At 43.5% G+C, this 18,820-nt stretch overlaps 1 protein-coding gene across 1 annotated transcript in view; it reads right to left on the bottom strand.

The window, feature by feature from the left end:
* LOC307076575 (nucleolar protein 4-like) overlaps positions 1-18,820 on the bottom strand; it is a 62,582-nt gene that overhangs the window by 24,327 nt on the left and 19,435 nt on the right. The window contains 1 exon segment of the mRNA XM_079737617.1: positions 2,416-2,542. Within this exon segment, the coding sequence (XP_079593743.1) occupies positions 2,416-2,542 (127 nt within the window).

The following is an 18,820-nucleotide window of genomic DNA, read 5'->3' as shown; positions in this document are numbered from 1 at the left end:
GTAGCAATACTCTCTAGAACACTAGCGACCAATCTTGAACCCATCTACTGTCGTACTGTAAATGAACGAGGCCGTTTCTTGCAGCCAGTCTATTTTCTAGACGTATAACGTTCTATATAAGATAACAGATTAGGGGGACGCTTTGGATAAGCGGAATAGATGCTTTTAAATGACTAGGATAATACTTATTTTGCCCTGGAAATGATCCCTGTTTTCCCATGAATGGGATCATCTCATTGTTTCCTAAAGTAGAAAGAGTGTTTTTACATAACACATTTCGCCATCTAAAAATCAATAAATACTTCACTAATAAGTGCGCGCACACACACGCTCACACGGTCAGCCAAACAGCCAGGGCTCTGTTCAAGGTTGTGCGGGATGAGATAGATATATTAACAGTGGCAGCTCTATGCTAGCTAGCCCTTTACGTCAGTGACCCTATCTGTCAATCTAGTGGACAGCACTGACCTACAGACTGCACTGCTCATCGTCGACATGGAGCCGTTGATGGTTCCGACCGGCGTTTCACACCTGAGTCAGGTCATTTCCAAATCCCCCCCCCCCCAAGGACACGATTGGTGGAAACAAATGTGGAGCGAAAGAAGGCGACGCGCCGTGTTCACACAGATTTGAGATGGTCTACCATCAGACTCCAGAAGATAATAAAAAGTCTGATTCGTGAGGCTACAGGGCGCTGGTTCCGTAGCTGACAACAGCTGCTTATGCATGGAAGGTATGATAATAACAGTCTAGAAGAGGGATGGTGGTAATCTCCTGGGTTTTTCGCCTCAGACAGTATTGGTACCGCCCTGCCAAGAGCCTGGCTTCCTGGATCAATGCTGTTGTTCTGGAACCCCAGACAACATGACCTGAATGTACTGGTCTAGAACCACAGACAGTATGACCCTGAATGTACTGGTCTAGAACCACAGACAGTATGACCTAAATGTACTGGTCTAGAACCACAGACAGTATGACCTGAATGTACCACTCTAGAACCACAGACAACATGACCTGAACGTAGCATTCTAGAACCACAGACAGCATGACCTGAATGTAGCACTCCAGAACCACAGACAGCATGACCTGAATGTACCACTCCAGAACCACAGACAGCATGACCTGAATGTACCACTCCAGAACCACAGACAGCATGACCTGAATGTTCTGGTCTAGAACCACAGACAGCATGACCTGAATGTACCACTCTAGAACCACAAACGGCATGACCTGAATGCACTTCGATATATATGAAACACATTAATGTATGTTTGTTGGTTTTTCGATCACATTGACCCTGTTATCTAAACAGCCATGTTTTTAGACCATAACTACATTTACCGTTATAACTATTAAATTATCAGTGTCAGTGATATGTTCCTGCATCATCCTGAAAGGGTTCATTTGTAATAACCGCAGGCTCGCTGGACATTTCTCCGCTTACTGAACGACTACTTAGGCTACTAGAAATCCACAATTTGACACAAGTCAAATTGTGGATTCTAAACAAGAATTGTGGATGATTCTAAACAAGAGTGTTAGAATCGTTCCATAGCAACAGCAGCGCTGCAATTCATAAATAACAGATCGTAGAACGCCATAATTGTCAAATCAGAATAGAGTATGCAACAAAGCCAAGAAATAGTAGCGGTCAACATGTACCATGTTTTATATATACCTCTAATAAATACTCAGTGGTATGTAGTAGTGGATAAACTGTGTGGTACCCAGCTGCCTACCAGCTGAGCGTATGTTGTAGTGGATATGGTGTCTGACACACACACACACACAGACACACACTTTCATCTCATGCCAGTTTGGTTCACCGGCCCTCTTCCCTCCCCCCTCATCCTCTCTCTCTAACCAGTCTGCTCTCCCTGTACTTTACTTCCACACCGTCACCCCCTACATTCCCCCTCTCCAGTTTCTATGCCTGATGGTAAAAGGAAACAAATTAAAAGCAGCATGGAGTGAGAGACATTAAAGAACAGAGAGGGAGGAAGGGAGAGAGCGAGACGTTGAGCGAGAGATGTATGAGTTAAAGAGAACTGCTGGAACATCTCTTGCCTGGTTCTTTAATGTCACACACAGAACGAGAGTGAGGAACAACACCCACAACAGGCCTGCATACGGACCACTCAGTACAGTATGACTTTCTTCAAAGATGCTGTTGGTCCTTCTTACAGCAGGAATCAATCTGTGTGAGTGAGTGAGTAAGTGGTGAGGAATGTATGGATGGTCCAAATCGAGACAGAAGCAAACCAAACATTCAATCATCCACCATCGATGATCATCAATGAATGCTTTTCCCAAAACGTAATTATTGTAGGAGAACCCATAAAAAGAATGAAGTCAAATAATGAGCCCCAGCCTTTGGCTCAGAGGGACGGGGCAGTGTCTGCGTCTCTCTCCTACCGTCCTCGTCTTTGCTGTGTGTGTGGTGGGGACTGTGGCTCATCCTGTCTGCTGGCCGCGGGTCGGCCGCAAGCCACGTGGACTCACTCATCTCGTCCTCCTCCTCACTGCTTAGCAAGCTGTCATCCTGGAGGACAGAGAAAGAGAGAGAGAGAGAGAGAGAGAGAGAGAGAGAGAGAGAAAGACAGAGAGAAAGACAGAGGGAGAGAGAGAGAGAGAGAGAGAGAGAGAGAGAGAGAGACAGACAGACAGACAGAGAGAGAAAGAGAGACAGAGACAGAGACAGACAGAGAGAGAAAGACAGAAAGAGAGAGAGCGAGGATGCAAGAGCAAGAGAGATAGAGAAAGAGAAAGACAGAGAGAGAGAGACATTTGAATTGCAGCAGAAAAAGTGAGACAGCCTAATGCCAAGTGCGTTTGTTTGCCGGCATGTGATATATAATATTGAACAGCCAACAGGTGTTGCTAGGTACAGTGTAGAGTTCATCAGTGTGGCCGTGTGATTTGGAACAGGTACAAATCGAACATGACACACTACCCAGCGCCGAGCATCGCTGGAGGCTATGCTCCAAGCAGCCACACACACACAGCGTTTCAGGGAATATACACACACACACACACACACACACACCGCATTACATGGAATATACACACACATACACACTCACACACACACCGCGTTTCAGGGAACATACATACACCACATTACGAGGAACACACACACGCGCACGCTAGTGCACATATACACACATACACAGAAAGGGTTTCAGGGAATATACACACACACACACATTACGGGCAACACACACACAAACACACACACACACACACACACACACACACACACACACAAACACACACACACACACACACACACACACACACACACACACACACACACCTTGACAAACCAGATCGCACCCTTTCTTCACTCACAAACAAAATTATCTTAGAATCAAACTATCACCCTTTGGCTCTCTGAATTTTCCTCTGATTAATATTGGACAAAGAGACACACTCTGCTGCGGCTGGAAATGGGAAGATAGGACTCATGAGTTTATAAACTACTTTAAGACTATGGGATCATGGAACAGGTGTTTTTTTATTAAACATAAAACAAGCTGTTTGACTGAAGAAGAAGAAAACACATATAAATGCAAAAATCTAAAAAGTCAACCATTTGAATAAAGACACACAAAAGAGAGATCCAGAATGCACAAAGAAGGCTCTCTAGCATCCAAAGAGTCCGGCACTTTGAGTAATAATGTCCAGAGTACTATAGCTACCATTAGCCTGCACCGCAAAAACATCAATCTCCTACGGACACACACACGCAGTCTTGTGCAGAACAAATCAGACGAGAATAAGAATTTGCAGATGAGGTATATCTGCAAGGTCTACGTGAGGAGAATAGCCATAAGCATTCAGAGACCCTAGTGACAGAATACTGCATACAAACGATGTATGCACTGCATACATGCGCATGAATGTTAATGTATGTGATTGTGTGTATGTGTGTGACCACGTGTGGGCTTGCATGTACGTTATTAATGCTTTCAGTTGGATTATGATAAAATCAACACACTGTATGAAAGTAGGTTTGGTAGAAAGTGTAAAAAGGTCCTTAAGGATCAAGATGAAGAAAATATTAGAATAGACGGCTTCATCATGGTAAATTAAAAACTGTGATGTAGCTTTTAATCAACCCATGCAGAACCATTAAGCCGCTTCACACACGGGAAATATAAATTAACTTCTCCATCTGAAGGTAAACAACGCAATACTGTCATAGACCCTTGAGTAGAAATGGTCTTGTGTAAGTGGCCTTTCAGTTAACATAACGATATGCTAGTGAACTGAAGAATATACAGTAGTGTAGAAAGAATTAAGCAAAACAGAACCAAACTCCCAGAATCGAATAGTGCCTTTCTTTAATATCCTGTTAATTTCACACTCATCCTCCACTGTCAAGCACATTTTTGCCTTTTCAATTCTCATACAATCTCAAAAACCTAAGAGCTGGTTAGCATACAGCTCTTTGTCAAGGGTTGGGGCAGCTCGCTGAAAAGGGGGAAAGAAAGGATTGCATTGAAGACACGCTGAGGATTATCAACTAGATCTACAGCTGCTCTCATGAGCATGTATGAAAGGACGCCCAGAAGAGCTCCGACAGAAGGGCAGGAGCAGCTTAAACTTCATCACCTATCCATAGAATGACTCCACATCACTGGTTATAACCTATAGAAGGACTCCAAATCACTGGTTATAACCTATAGAAGGACTCCACATCACTGGTTATAACCTATAGAAGGACTCCAAATCACTGGTTATAACCTATAGAAGGACTCCACATCACTGGTTATAACCTATAGAAGGACTCCACATCACTGGTTATAACCTATAGGAGGACTCCACAGCACTGGTTATAACCTATAGGAGGACTCCACATCACTGGTTATAACCTATAGAAGGACTCCACATCACTGGTTATAACCTATGGAAGGACTCCACATCACTGGTCCATCCCATCTATATAAGTTATCTATAGAATATGTTTTAAAAAGTAAGATACCTACTCGACTAGTAGTCTGGTACGTAAAGCTACCTGGCTGGTGTGGGTGGTTTAAATCTCTTTTTGGGACTCATTGAGTTTATTTCCATTCACACAGTAGTCTCCCGCTTAAATTAATATACTACATGAGGTTTGAAACCACTGTTATTGTAAATTCATACTCAATTGTTGAGTAGCTAAAATTAAATACAAATTGTGCCGTCACTGAAGTGAAAAAACAAACGTGTAGTAACCCAAATTAAACACTTAATTATGTTGTAAATATTTCGAAGAAGGCACAGCAGCAACTCGTCTCCGCGAAACTTTATGAACGTTGCGTTGAATTGCTCTGGGATTTTGGTTTGGGACCAATGTGCATGTTCTTCAGTGGCTACTTAAAGGAAAGTGTTTTGCTCTGGCTAGAGGCTCAAAGTGCTCCTCTGAACCTACGGTGGCCATTAGATCAAAGTGCTCTGGAGCATCGCATTCTTCATTAAATGGAAAAGCATCCGCGCAGAAGCAGCTGGAATACGGCTAAAGCCGGCCTCCCCGGTCAATGTTTCATCCATCATTCCTCCATCCTCATACCGTCTCTTTTTATTTTCACTCTCACCCTTTTATTATTTGATTCTCCCCTCTTACAGTCTGCCCCCCTCTCCTCTACTACCCTAGCCTGGTCCTCTACTCCTCCCTTAGCCTGGTCCTCTTCTCCTCTACTACCCCAGCCAGTCAGGTAGGGCAGGGGGTAGGAGGGGGCCTGTGTTGCTCTCCATCTCAGTAGAAAGCCCGTCCCCGTCCGCCTGTACAACGTGAGCCCTCCCAGCAGCGCCTATGGGTGAGGGACTCCCGAGACGGAGTCGGAGTCGCGTTCGCAGCGTCACCCCTCGGCGTGGGCTCGATCCCTTTCTGGTGTTTCAGGTTTTCCTCCGGCCTCCCTCTGGGGAAGCGGGATACGGTGGAGTTTCAAGCCCCCACCCCCCGCCCTTGTATTCATTATTAACCGGTCGGAGTGGAGGACCCGGCGCTGGGCCAGTGGGATGGGCCCAGCCTGGTCCAACGGGTTGAGCCCACATGGTCGAGTATCCGCTGATCTGCATGGTGTGCATGTTTCTCCCCCCCCCCCCCCCCCGTGTCGGAGGAGAAGCGCTGTGTGAACGGAACGGGCGCCCATGCGCTCTCCGCGCGACATGCGAATCACGTTGACGAGACGCTGCTATGGAAATGGATGGTTTTGGATAGGTTCGTCACATTAACTACATTGCAGTAAATGTGCACGTGTTCCTATAGTTTACACACACATTAGACCACATTGAAATATATAGCGATTGTTTCTATTGTTTAAATTCATTAGACTACATTGCATTATATTGCATGCGTTTGTACAAGTAACATATCGGTACATGTGCTTCTATTGGTTTAGACTATATAACATGACACGTGCATGTGTTTCTATAGGTTACATGTATTACATTACATGTGTTGTAGACATACATTAGACTACATTAATTTGTTTCTATAAGTTGTTAGACATACATTAGACTACATTACGTGACATTAAATGCGTTTCTATAGGTTGTTTTAGACATACATTAATTAGACCACATTAAATGTGTTTCTATCGGTTGCTTTAGACATACATTAAACCACATTAAATGTGTTTACAAAGGTTGTTGTAGACATTCATTAGGCTCCATTACGTTACATTAAATGTGCTTCTATAGGTTGTTGTAGACATACATTAGAGACTACATTACATTACAGGGTGGGTGTGACTTCCCAGAGCAGCGAGGCCGGATCTGAACATGTGGCGTTGCCGGTGTAATCTAGTTAGAAACCGGACAGGCGGAAGAAGAGAGTTTCTGTGTGCACTGCTGCATCCCTCTCATCCTCTCCTCCTCCACACTCTCTTATTGCATCTTCCCCGGTCCCCTCAGCCACTTCCTTCACCCTGCGTCTGCTGTCTCCTTTCAGACCACATCTACTGTACGCTTCATCGTGCCTCCAGTCCCTCCGTCTGTTCCAGCGATACGTCTCTGGCCACCATCATCCTTTAACAGGCCATTTTTAGATGCATTGAATAGAACTGGCTTTTAATTTAATGTAGTGGCTGACATTTTAGGATGGAAATTATAGAGCTATGCCAAATAGGAGGGTGTCCGTTATGAGGAAAGTATACTCCAAAAAATGTCATGCTATCATAGAACAGATTACCGTGTAATCCGCACATTATCCATATTTATACATATAATCGTCTCTGTCCCCCCTCATAAGCCTCCCGTGTTCATTGGTTCCCGTGGAGACAAATTAAGAGAGTCTGGCCACAGAAAGTTGATTGATTTGTGTGACACACATCTCAGGGATCCCCATTGGCTGAGTGTGAGTGAGGGAGACAGGAGAGGGGCCGTAGCAGCGGCACATTACTCACGATCCCTGACATAATCTACAACATGGTCACCACCAAGAACGTCCTCCCAGCCACCCAGGAATACAGCAGGGGTGCCGTATGGTGCCGTGAGCCCAGCGTCCAGACATCTTCTTTCCTCAACAGGACTCAGAGTAAAAACAAACAGGGAAACAGAGATGAGGCTATTGATAAGGGGTGAGGCAGAGCAGGGACAATAGTGATCACACACACACACACACACACACACACAGACACACACACACACACACACACACACACACACACACACACACACACACACACACACACACACTGCAGATAATCACTGAAGGCTATGGAGCACTGCAGAATATTGATCGCTGAAAAAAAAAAAGTAGCGGCGAGGGAGGAGGGGTATCACAACAGTAACACATACACACAACCACACCTACACACAGAGCCCTCATGTAGTACCCGCTGGAAGCATCCAAACAAAATGCATGATTTGGCCCCTGAGAACCATTCGGTTACATGTTGAATACAGACAAGACAGACTGACACCCGGACAGAGGAGCTGGCTGATAGGCCGAGAGAGAGAGAGAGAGAGAGAGAGACTGCATAAAGGAAGACAGCCAAACAGACAGTTTGACAGACAGGTCGCTGAATACGCCTTGATAGACAAAGATGATAAACAGGGTGGCCAAAATTGTAAAAATAACATTAGATCATTTATATTGGATAAGCGTGTGTGATGATACGTAACGGAGCCCATTCAATTTGAGCTCTGGATTTGGTCATTTTCCCGGGCCTCTGCATGGAGAAGTTGGGAAACTTTTGGACTAAATCACCCATTGATCTCCAGTTAAGACGGATTACAGACACAGCCAGGCAGTTAGACTGATGGCTGGCAAGGGAGAAAGATTTGTCTGTGTCTCAGGTTATAAAAAGCCTCATACACGACCCAGGCTATAATCAATAGGCACTGACCTTCGCTGATCACAGAGGGAGGCAAAGAGGGAGGGGGGCTGGACAGAGGAGGGGAAGAACAGAAAATGGATGAAATGTGGGACATTGAGAGAAGGCTATTTATCAAAAGGAATGATGTAAAAGGAAGAAAATCAGACTACAAGCCGTTTTGGAAATCTGACCCTTATGACATCACAGGTGGGCGTGTCCACCTGGATGTGTGACGGATAGATGAGCAACGTTTGCTACAGTCCACTGGGTAGGCTGGTAGGCTGATCTATTCAGCACACATCTAGGTGGACTCGCCCACCTGTGATGTCATAAGGGGCAGATATGCAAAACGGCTTGTACCGGCTAATCACACCACACCTGGTGGCATGCCATGGGACCTTTGAGGACAGGAAGTTAATCCTGAAGCTCTGTTGAACAGGAAGTTATCGTAAGGACAGGTAGTTAATCCTGACACTCTTTAGGACAGGACCTCTCTTTAGGACAGGAAGTTAATCCTGAAGCTCTGTAGGACAGGAAGTTCTCTGAAGGACAGGAGGTTAATCCTGAAGCTATGATGGACAGGAAGTTCTCTTAAGGACAGGAAGTTAAAACTGACACTCTGTAGGAGAGGAAGTTCTCTTTAGGACAGGAAGTTAATCATGAAGCTTTGTTGAACAGGAAGTTAATACTGACTCTCTAGGACATGAAGTTCCCCCTGACGTGCTGTAGGAAAGGAAGTTTGTAGTAGGACAGGACGGTCATCGTGTCTCAATGTGAGACAGGAAGTTAATAATGAAGCTCTCTAGGACAGGAATCTGTCTTTAGGACATGAAGTTTATTGTAGGACAGGAAGTTTATCCTGAAGCTCTGTAGGGCAGGGAGTTCACCCTGGCTCACAGGACATTAACTCTGACTTTCTATAGGATAGGTGCTGTGCGCATAAACCATAGCATCATCAAAAAACTAAATCAAACCTCCAAACTTGCAGCATAATAAACTTTCGCTCTGCTCAGACCACAGACAGAACCACAGACGGAGCAGCACAGAATTGTTAGTTAGAGACAGCAAACAAAAATGGGAGTGATAAAGAGAAATTGAAATAAAACAAAATTGAGAAAAGGAAGAATATACAAGACTAAAAAGAATGATCAAAACAAAGGACAAATCTATTTAACGTATAGTATTTTTGAAACATATGTAATCATAATACAGCTGACTGCTATTAATTAAAAGAGTGACAGAAAAATAAAGATACAACGACAGATAGAAGGCATCACTATTCATCTCCACAGCAACTGACCTTGTCTTTATATTAGATACCGACACTGCCCTGTGTGTGTGTGTGTGTGTGTGTGTGTGTGTGTGTGTGTGTGCGCGTGTATGTGTGATCATGTGATGTCCGCACAAGAGCACTCATTCAAACACCATGTGCGCAGTTGCTTGCGTATGTGTATGCGTGCATGCGAGACTGTATGTGAGACTGCTCTCACACATTTTGTCTTCACTATGATAATCCACTTGATGATTTTCTGCAGCCGTAGCCTGCCTGAAAAGCGATGGGAGGCAGAACAGGAAGGCTGTGTTTCAGAGGTTTCAGAGCAAAGAAAAAAAAGAATCTACATGCGGGTTGCACAGCGCAAAACAGCAGAAGTTGACTTTCTCTCGTGAGACTATAATGACTCCCCCTGAAGAGGATTTGCAGCGAGATCCTCATCAAGTAGACATCGCATTGAAGTTGTCTCCTCACCTCTTGTCAGTCAAAGACATATTCCAGCTTGTGCCCTTTCACAAGAAAAGTGAAACTAGTGGGGTGGTTAACATTAGCCGCCGGTGTTTAATATACAGCACTATATTCAAAGATGCCAGAAAAACAATTTTATTTCATGTCAAATGTAAAGGCCGTAGGTCTGTTAGCGGCCGTTTAAGGACCAACAAATCCCCAGATGTTTGGTAGGCGTCGAGATCTCAGATCGTCTGGCATCGTGAGTCTCCTCTCTCCCTCTACAGAGCCAATATATGATAACTTGTTCCACGCATGTAGGTCCTGTTTCTTCACCTTGTTCTTGGATCCGGTTTCCATCACCAAGCTTACCTCTAGCATTCTGTATGCCGGTACATATACGTCTATGCATGAGATGTAAATACCATTCCACATGTATACCTGACGGACGTCGCCATTACCTGGCTGTCAGACCAAGATCATCACTGACAAACTGTCCACTAGAGACACACCGACCTATAGCTTGACAGGCATGAGCAGCATAGTGAAGGATATAGCAAGCAATTATTTTGTGGATGTAAATCTTTTTAAGCTGTGACTGGCTCATGTTCAATTATCTTAGGCTTCGATGTGTGACAGTTTAGCTGCCAATTAGTTAATGGACATGCTGGCTGGCTGGCTGGTTTGCAAACTAGTGAGGTTGATTGTCGACTCAATAGATGGACTGTTTTTAAAACAAGGTTTCTCCCTTTACCGACTGATTTGTGTCTTTTGTCCCTTTTGGTAGGACTAGATGGCGCGAATGGGTTGACAATTGATACTACTTGATAGAGAAATCAAGTGATATTTAATTGTATTTATGTTTAAGTGTCTTAACCTCAAGGCAAATGTCAATGAAACAAATGTGATTCTTCTATTTTACCTGAAGATAAGGGTTGTGTTGAAACACATTATTTGAATGGATGGAAAAATGTAGTCTGTCAATCAGCAACGTCCTACGTTAGCATCCACAGAAAATGTTCTTTGCTTTTTCTCTGCAGATAAACGCTGAATATTGTAGTAGTATAAGCTCAGCAAGTTGAATATGCTCTATACATGTCACACATCAATATTGTGTAATATCTATAGACCTACTTTCACCTGTCTGAGTAAACCTGTAAAACAAAAAGGACGATTTCCTAGAGGTACTGCTGAGTGGTTGTCTGGGTCGATGAGGATGCGTCACACTTTCGCCAACATACAGCGCATTCAATTACACAAGCAGGTACGTTTTGCAGATTATAAATAAGAAAATGATCAACATGGGGTTCTCAAGCAAAAGCTTTGTCTTAACAAGGTCAGGGAAATCAGCCATGGTGTGCTAAGGAGAGCTTGTTGCAGTGAATGTGAGCTCAGTGTGGTCGTCCTCAAGTTAATCATTCACTCACGCACACACTGGGGTGTGGGGAACATTCTGTTGTAAACGCTTGAATCAACAGGGAGGTTCTTCACTAAGCCATGACACTATAAACTTGCACATATCTCTCGGGCCATGAACGCAAAGTTGAAAAAGACAGGTCGGTCAACCAGTCAGCCAGCAAACTACTGGTCAACTAGTGAGCCGTTCCTCCAGTTATTTTGGCAGAGCTACAGATTAGCAGAGTGGCCAACAGTTCGAGCCTAGTTTAATCCAGCCATGGCCACAAATCTGCCACAAGCATGGCGATTAACCTCTTTCTACTACATGAAGCAATCCCAGGAAAACCCAGGGCAGATTACTGCAGGCAAAGGTCATTGGTCGACCAGGCTACTTTCCCAGTTTACCAACACACAGTCCCGCTGGGATACGGTGGTCCAACATACAGTTCTGGTGGTATAAAGTGGTCAAACATAGAGACCTGCTGGTATTAGTTGGTCACAGTTTGCCAACTTGCAAATATTTTCATGCCCAGTATCTTCTGACTCTAGTAAAGCTTGATAAACCCAACCTCATAAGCATATAGGGGGAAGAATATTTCAGTTATTTGACTTTTTGTTGTGTTAGTAGATAGCGACAATATGCCTCTTATTCTGATTTGAATGTACAAGGCTGTAAATAATTGTATGCCTATGGAAATTCAGTGTTACTGCATCTGTTAGCTTCTCTGGACATGATAATGCAACTGGTGGGACCACAGCGTAAGCAGTTTTCACTGCTTTTTTTTCCTTGTGTCAAACACCACAGGATGTCCTGTTTGCCAAGAAATAATTGAATGGATATTCATCCCTGTCTTTTACTCACTGGCCCTCTGCTCGGAGCAGTGCCCATTGCCCCGTGCCCAAGAGATAACCAAGTGATGATGTCAGACATAACCAACAGATAACCAAGGGATGATCCCAGACATAACCAACAGATAACCAAGGGATGATCCCAGACATAACCAACAGATAACCAAGTAATGATCCCAGACATAACCCACAGTGTCCAAGTGATGATCACAGACATAACCAACAGATAACCAAGGGATGATCCCAGACATAAACAACTGATAACCAAGGGATGATCCCAGACATAACAACAGATAACAAATGGTTGATCCCAGACATAACCAACAGATAACAAAGGGTTGATCCCAGACATAACCAACAGATAATCAAGGGATGATCCCAGACATAACAAAGAGATAAACAAGTGATGATCCCAGACATAACCAAGGTTAAATCAAGGTATGATCCCAGACATAACCAACAAATGATCTCAGACATAACCAGGCCCGCCGCTCCCTATACGCAGAGTACGCAGGGCACCAAGTACCTGGGGGGGGGCACCAAAAATTATGGTTTGTAAAAAAAATAAAAAAATAAAAATAATTATTACATTATTGAATTAAAAAAATATATAAATTAGAGAGGTCCACCGTTGTTTTTTCTTAATTGCATAACCTATCACTCAATTTCGGCAATTATATGTTTTTACCTAATATATAAAAAGAGGCTCCCCCCCCCCCCCCCCCTGCTCGCGTAGGGCACCGAAATGGCCAGCAGCGGCCCTGGACATAACCAAGAGATAAACAAGTGATGATCCCAGACATAACCAATTTTAAATCAAGGTATGATCCCAGACATAACCAACAAATTATCCCAGACATAACCAAGAGATAACCAAGTAGTGATCCCAGACATAACCGCGAGATAACCAAGTAGTGATCCCAGACATAACCGTGAGATAACCAAGTAGTGATCCCAGACATAACCAAGAGATAACCAAGGGAGGATCCCAGACATAACCAATAGATAACCAAGGGAGGTTCCCAGACATAACCAAGAGATAACCAATTGGTGATCCCAGACATAAACAAGAGATGAGACAGAGATAAAAAAAGTCATGGGACAAAGTCAGGACCAAAATAATCTAGCCTCCAGTAGTCCTATTCGGGTGGGGGGAGACCGATGAGAAACTTAGCTTGCAGCAACATGATTGGTCAAGACAAATATAGAGCGGAAGACTGTGAAATGGCCCTTTTATACAGATTTGAAGTAGTCTGCGATCAGAGATGATTGTTCATCTAAAGTCTAGGAGCACAATACCATTTTTATTCAAGAAATCCTCAAAATCTATGCTACACTTATTATACAACAAGAATCATAATCAAAATAGTAGCCTATTAATAAGTATAAGCGTTGGCTAACATAGTTTGGCTACTGATTACTAGGATTCGTAATCACTGAGTGGGCATCAGTCAGAACTCAGACACAGGTTATGCTCAATCAAGGCTTCTTCATTCAGTATTATGGCATTGAAGCCCTTGGCCTGCTGACTGATATTTCACTTATCCGCGAATCTAGATATGAGTCTGGGTTTCCAGATGTGATCTATGGATGCACTGTCACACAATATGCGTAAGGCATACTTAAAAACAACTCTAAACTTAAACATGTGTGTGTGTATATATACATAAATATATACAGATATATATATATATATATACACACACACACACACACACACACACACACACATATATATATATATATATATACACATACATACATACATACATACATACATACATACATACATACATACATACATACATACATACATACATATATATATATATATATACACATATATATATACACACATACACACACACACACACACACACACATACATACATACACACATATATTCGCTAAGACACGCCACGATTCGTCATCGCCGATGTACTGAAACCAAAAGTAAAGGCAAACCAACTACCACAGTCCGTATGGTCATCACCCAAACTGCAATCACCTACTTTCATAGCCTCTAAGTAAACACCATATGATTCACCTTTTTGGTTTGGAGAAGTACACACTTCAACTAACATGGACATGGATCGTCTTTTGGAATCTGTTTAAAATAAAACATTTTTCTTGTCTCTTCCTTACTCTGCAGCCTGGACCGGACACAGCTATGATAGCATTTTCTTTCCTTTACCTTAGTCGGTGCTTAAATGCCACAACATACAATTCAAAACATTATTATTTATTTTTTTTAATCTGACTTAAAGCTGCGCACTTGGAATAGTTCCTTCCTATGGGCCATGGGTGTGAGTGTGTGTGAGACACAGATAACGTAACACAGAGGAGGGAAAAAGGGAGCGCACAACGAGATCGCTGAAGGGACTCCTTAAATCCAGTGGCTGCACCCTCAACACACAAACACTACACTATGCCTGCCAGGGATCGCTAGCCCAGTGCAAAAAACAACAGTCATTAAAAATGATGTGGCTCAGTCCTCTGTAAAGATGCATCACAAGTTCATATTGCTGGGGTCTATTCACTACAGATTGAACCATCAGAATGTCAGTGCCTTAGGCAACATGGCTGAGCACCACAGCAAGCTGTGTGTAGTTCCCTCTTGCTACAGAGGTAACAGAATCCCTAGCCCTTTCACTATCAGAGCCTCTGATACTGAATACTCTGTACTCTTTCATTTGCCACATGCTTCAGATGAAGACGCACGTCATCTGGGTGTTTGCCCGGTGACAGCGAGACAATGGTTCCACATGTTCATACCTACTTTTAGAGTTGCAGGTCCGTCAAAGGTTCTTTAATCCCCTCCCTCGCTGGCTCTGCGGGGTACGTTTTTGTGCATTTATACTTAAAAAGGAGGAAAACACCTGAGACAGAAGCAAGCCAAGAAACACACAGGGAAGGTGCGATGGTGAACCCGCAGGGGGCTTTTCCAAAACATTGGATCCAACATGAGGCATAACGACAACATGAAAATATTAAGTTGTTTTGCCCTTATCCATGATAAATCATTTGAAGGAAAACGAGGCTGACTGTGATCTTAAATAAATATATTTAATCATAATACATACTGTACATAGTGTACATAATACACTTTTTTCATATTTACCCGAAATAGCTGGCCACTAGAAACCTCAGCAACATGTTATGTACTATAACATTAAACTACAAACGGAAAAGATTGTAAAACTTTGGAATTGGACTAAATATGGCGTTAGATAGCAAGTGATAGGGATAGAAAGGTGGATCAATAGATTAAATCAACCAGTTTTACTCCAAGAAGGTAAAAACTTTAAAAATGCCCAAATGTTCCCATCACTTTTACGATCACAATAGCCATCTAAATAAAAAAGAGCAGATGCCTTCCAACAGTGTTCTGCATACAGGATTGACCCAAAGAGGGCCCACATGAGGGATACTGACTACGGTACCAAGAGGCACCCATTTCACAACCATAACAATACATTTAACGGGGAGCAATGGAACAGGGTCAGCAGTACACCACATTGAATTTGGATTCTTTGCAATGACAATATGGTGATTGCAACAGCATTAGTTTGTTGCGAGCAAGCTTGATTATAATATATAAGAAGAACCAACTGGCATTTACCACAGTGGAAGATATACTTAAGTCAAAAAGTATTGTATATTAGTAGAACAAAAAGCATATTATACTGTGACTACTGACACTATTAAATCCAAAGGCCATTTTTAAGCATATATTACCGGATGTTAAGGAATTAAAAAGCCTTCTCATTATTTAACTAAACAACGAGAAAGCCTGTTTGGTCTTATATTTATATGTAAATGTTTTGCCAAAACCAAGTCAGCACACTGGAATTCCTGTGTGTGTGTGTGTGTGTGTGTGTGTGTGTGTGTGTGTGTGTGTGTGTGTGTGTGTGTGTGTGTGTGTGTGTGTGTGTGTGTGTGTGTGTGTGTGTGAGAGAGAGAGAGAGAGAAAACGGGGTGGGGGGTTGGGGGGGGGCGCTGGCATGCGCCAATTCATGGCACGCGCCGGCGATTGTTCCCCACCATGCCCAGTCAGTCCGCATCCCGCCCACCCGAGCCATCCTCTCCCCACCCCGCCCGCCTACAACAAGCGCACCCAGCAGCACGTGCGCACGCAGACCCTACACATAAACACACAAGGGCGCACATACACACGCACGCCCCGAGTGGAACGGAACAATGTGCGGTCAGAGGCACACTGGCCTAGTGCACTCTGAATTACACAACATGACTAGGAAGTAGGAATAATAACAGCGAATTCACGGGGGAACAGAGGGGCACTTTCAGCAGGGTTGTGAGGCTCTCCGGCTTGCTAGCGCTGTGGCCATGTCCACTTGGTACAGAGAAGGCTGCGAGGCAGCCCAGTGCCCTCCGATGGAGCCTGTTACTAGCCTAGTGCACATATAATGGATCAACATGACAACTCAATACAAACTGGGTATTTCCCCTCCGGCTGACACGGATCAGGAAAGACGTTTCGAATGTACGATTATAATTTGTATCCCGAAGTGTGCGTTATGGTTTGTCGTATGAATTTGCATCGATAATTAATCTTAACACCTATCAATAGAGCGTCCAGCAGCCTGTCTCATGTATGATTTCCCCGCAGGGAACAGAATCGCTTCTTCGCTTCTTTCGTCTCATTCAATTAGTAACATGGGAACAAGATAAACAACGCAGGCAACACAAATACTCTAAAAGAAAAAAAAACATGAATACTCCAATTGCTGATTGGTAAATTAGAAAACGCCTTCTTACCTTCGCGTCAAGATTTTGACCATGAATGTCGGCCGCCTCACGCTTTTACAATTCCCCCGATGCTATTTTCTTTTCTATTATCGGATATTGATTTAATTTATGTTTTTATTTTTCAAAGAAGCAACATATCCTTCTGTATGGGGAGGCAGCGCGAGCACACGGCAGACCCCCTCAAGATTCTCTCTGGCAACCAGCCCGAAGATGGGGGCGGGGCCAGCGAGACGACGTCACACCCCGTGCCAAGAGAGCGAGAGCGAGAGGGGGCTAGAGAGAGGGAGATGCAGGGACTGTAATTGCAACTGTGCTGTACCGTGGGCCATTAAATCCATTTTAAACTGGGATAGGCCGGCTTTGTGGAGGCCACTAACACCCCCCACCCCCCTCCCATCCTCCTTCAAGCCCACCCTGCCCCTCTCTGCTCTACCCACCCCCTCCTCCCTTTGTTAGCTCAGCCCATGGGACATTACATTGTTAGCGACCATGCAAATAACACAGAATGGACGCCCGTCCGACGCCACATGCATTGTCCAATCATTGCAAATGAAAAGACAACACATTTGCCAGACATTTGGGGGACAAATAGACATGCGTGCACAAAAAAGGGTCACAGAATGATATTTGGCTGCAAGCGATAGCCACCAGTAAGGCCTTTATATTACTGCAGCTACAACATGCTTCATATTATACAATAAAAAAATCGTTGGGCCTCCCAGTTTAATCAAAATCACACAGGGTGGTCTTTTTAATGTGCTGCTGAGTATGGCATGCTGCAGTATCTTTGCACAGGACAAAACTACAGCTCGTAAATTTATGGATTTTGTGAATGAGACATAAATCCACACAACTTTATTTGACCATAGATTTAATCCTGTTCCCTCGAGGGTCCTGATTATGTACAGGATGAGGCCAGATAAGTCAACAGATGAGCTGTAATAAATATGCAGACATTTTAATTGTATATATCTTTGTATAAACACTGTTCAAATACTCTCCATCCCTAGTACAGAGAACACACACACCCCTGTTTATAGAGAGAAAAAGTGTGTGTGTGTGTGTGTGTGTGTGTGTGTGTGTGTGTGTGTGTGTGTGTGTGTGCGCTACAGAACAAGGTATTTGCATGGCAAACCTGCCCCCTACAGGTGAGATTCCTAACTGCACCCTCCTGACCCCTGCATTCCTATAGATGGACGCTTTGCTCATGGATGTTTTCACTGATGAATCCATCATCAGTTGTAGTGACAGCCATCACGGTGGAAGAATCCAGCTTATATTTAGCTGTACTGCATGTTGCTTTAGGATCTCAATATAATTGTAGTATAGGTAAGCATATCTGGTAGTTATCACTGAGAATTAATTGTTTTACGTTATAAGGCTAAAAAACTACAAACCAAGGGTGGATGCTTTGGGTTAAATTTGGATTTAAGCAGCTTCAACACGATGGCAACCATGAATTTCGGTATTTCAGTCTTCATTGTGCAAACTTGTACAACAAAACTGGGGTGGTGCTCACCACCCACAGTGCAAAATAAAGCAGTGCAAACACAGAAAACCGCAATAGGCAACAATAAGTTTATAAATATGCGAATATAAAATATTGTGTCTGTATATAAGTGTCTCTTTAAAAAAAATACGGTAGAGGATTTCACATGTCCAGTGGGGGGGTCAGGCATTTAGTAGCCGAATTGCCCAGGGGTAGAAGGTACTCCTCAGCCTGTTTGAAGCCAACCAATACAAAGTGTATGGTCGCTGTATGCCATGTTTTCATAGT

This window comes from Pollachius pollachius (assembly GCF_949987615.1).
Source record: "Pollachius pollachius genome assembly, chromosome: 6".
In the NCBI taxonomy this organism is placed as follows: domain Eukaryota; kingdom Metazoa; phylum Chordata; class Actinopteri; order Gadiformes; family Gadidae; genus Pollachius; species Pollachius pollachius.
Note: the sequence above shows the minus strand (reverse complement) of the source record. Positions and strands in the feature narration are given on the sequence as shown.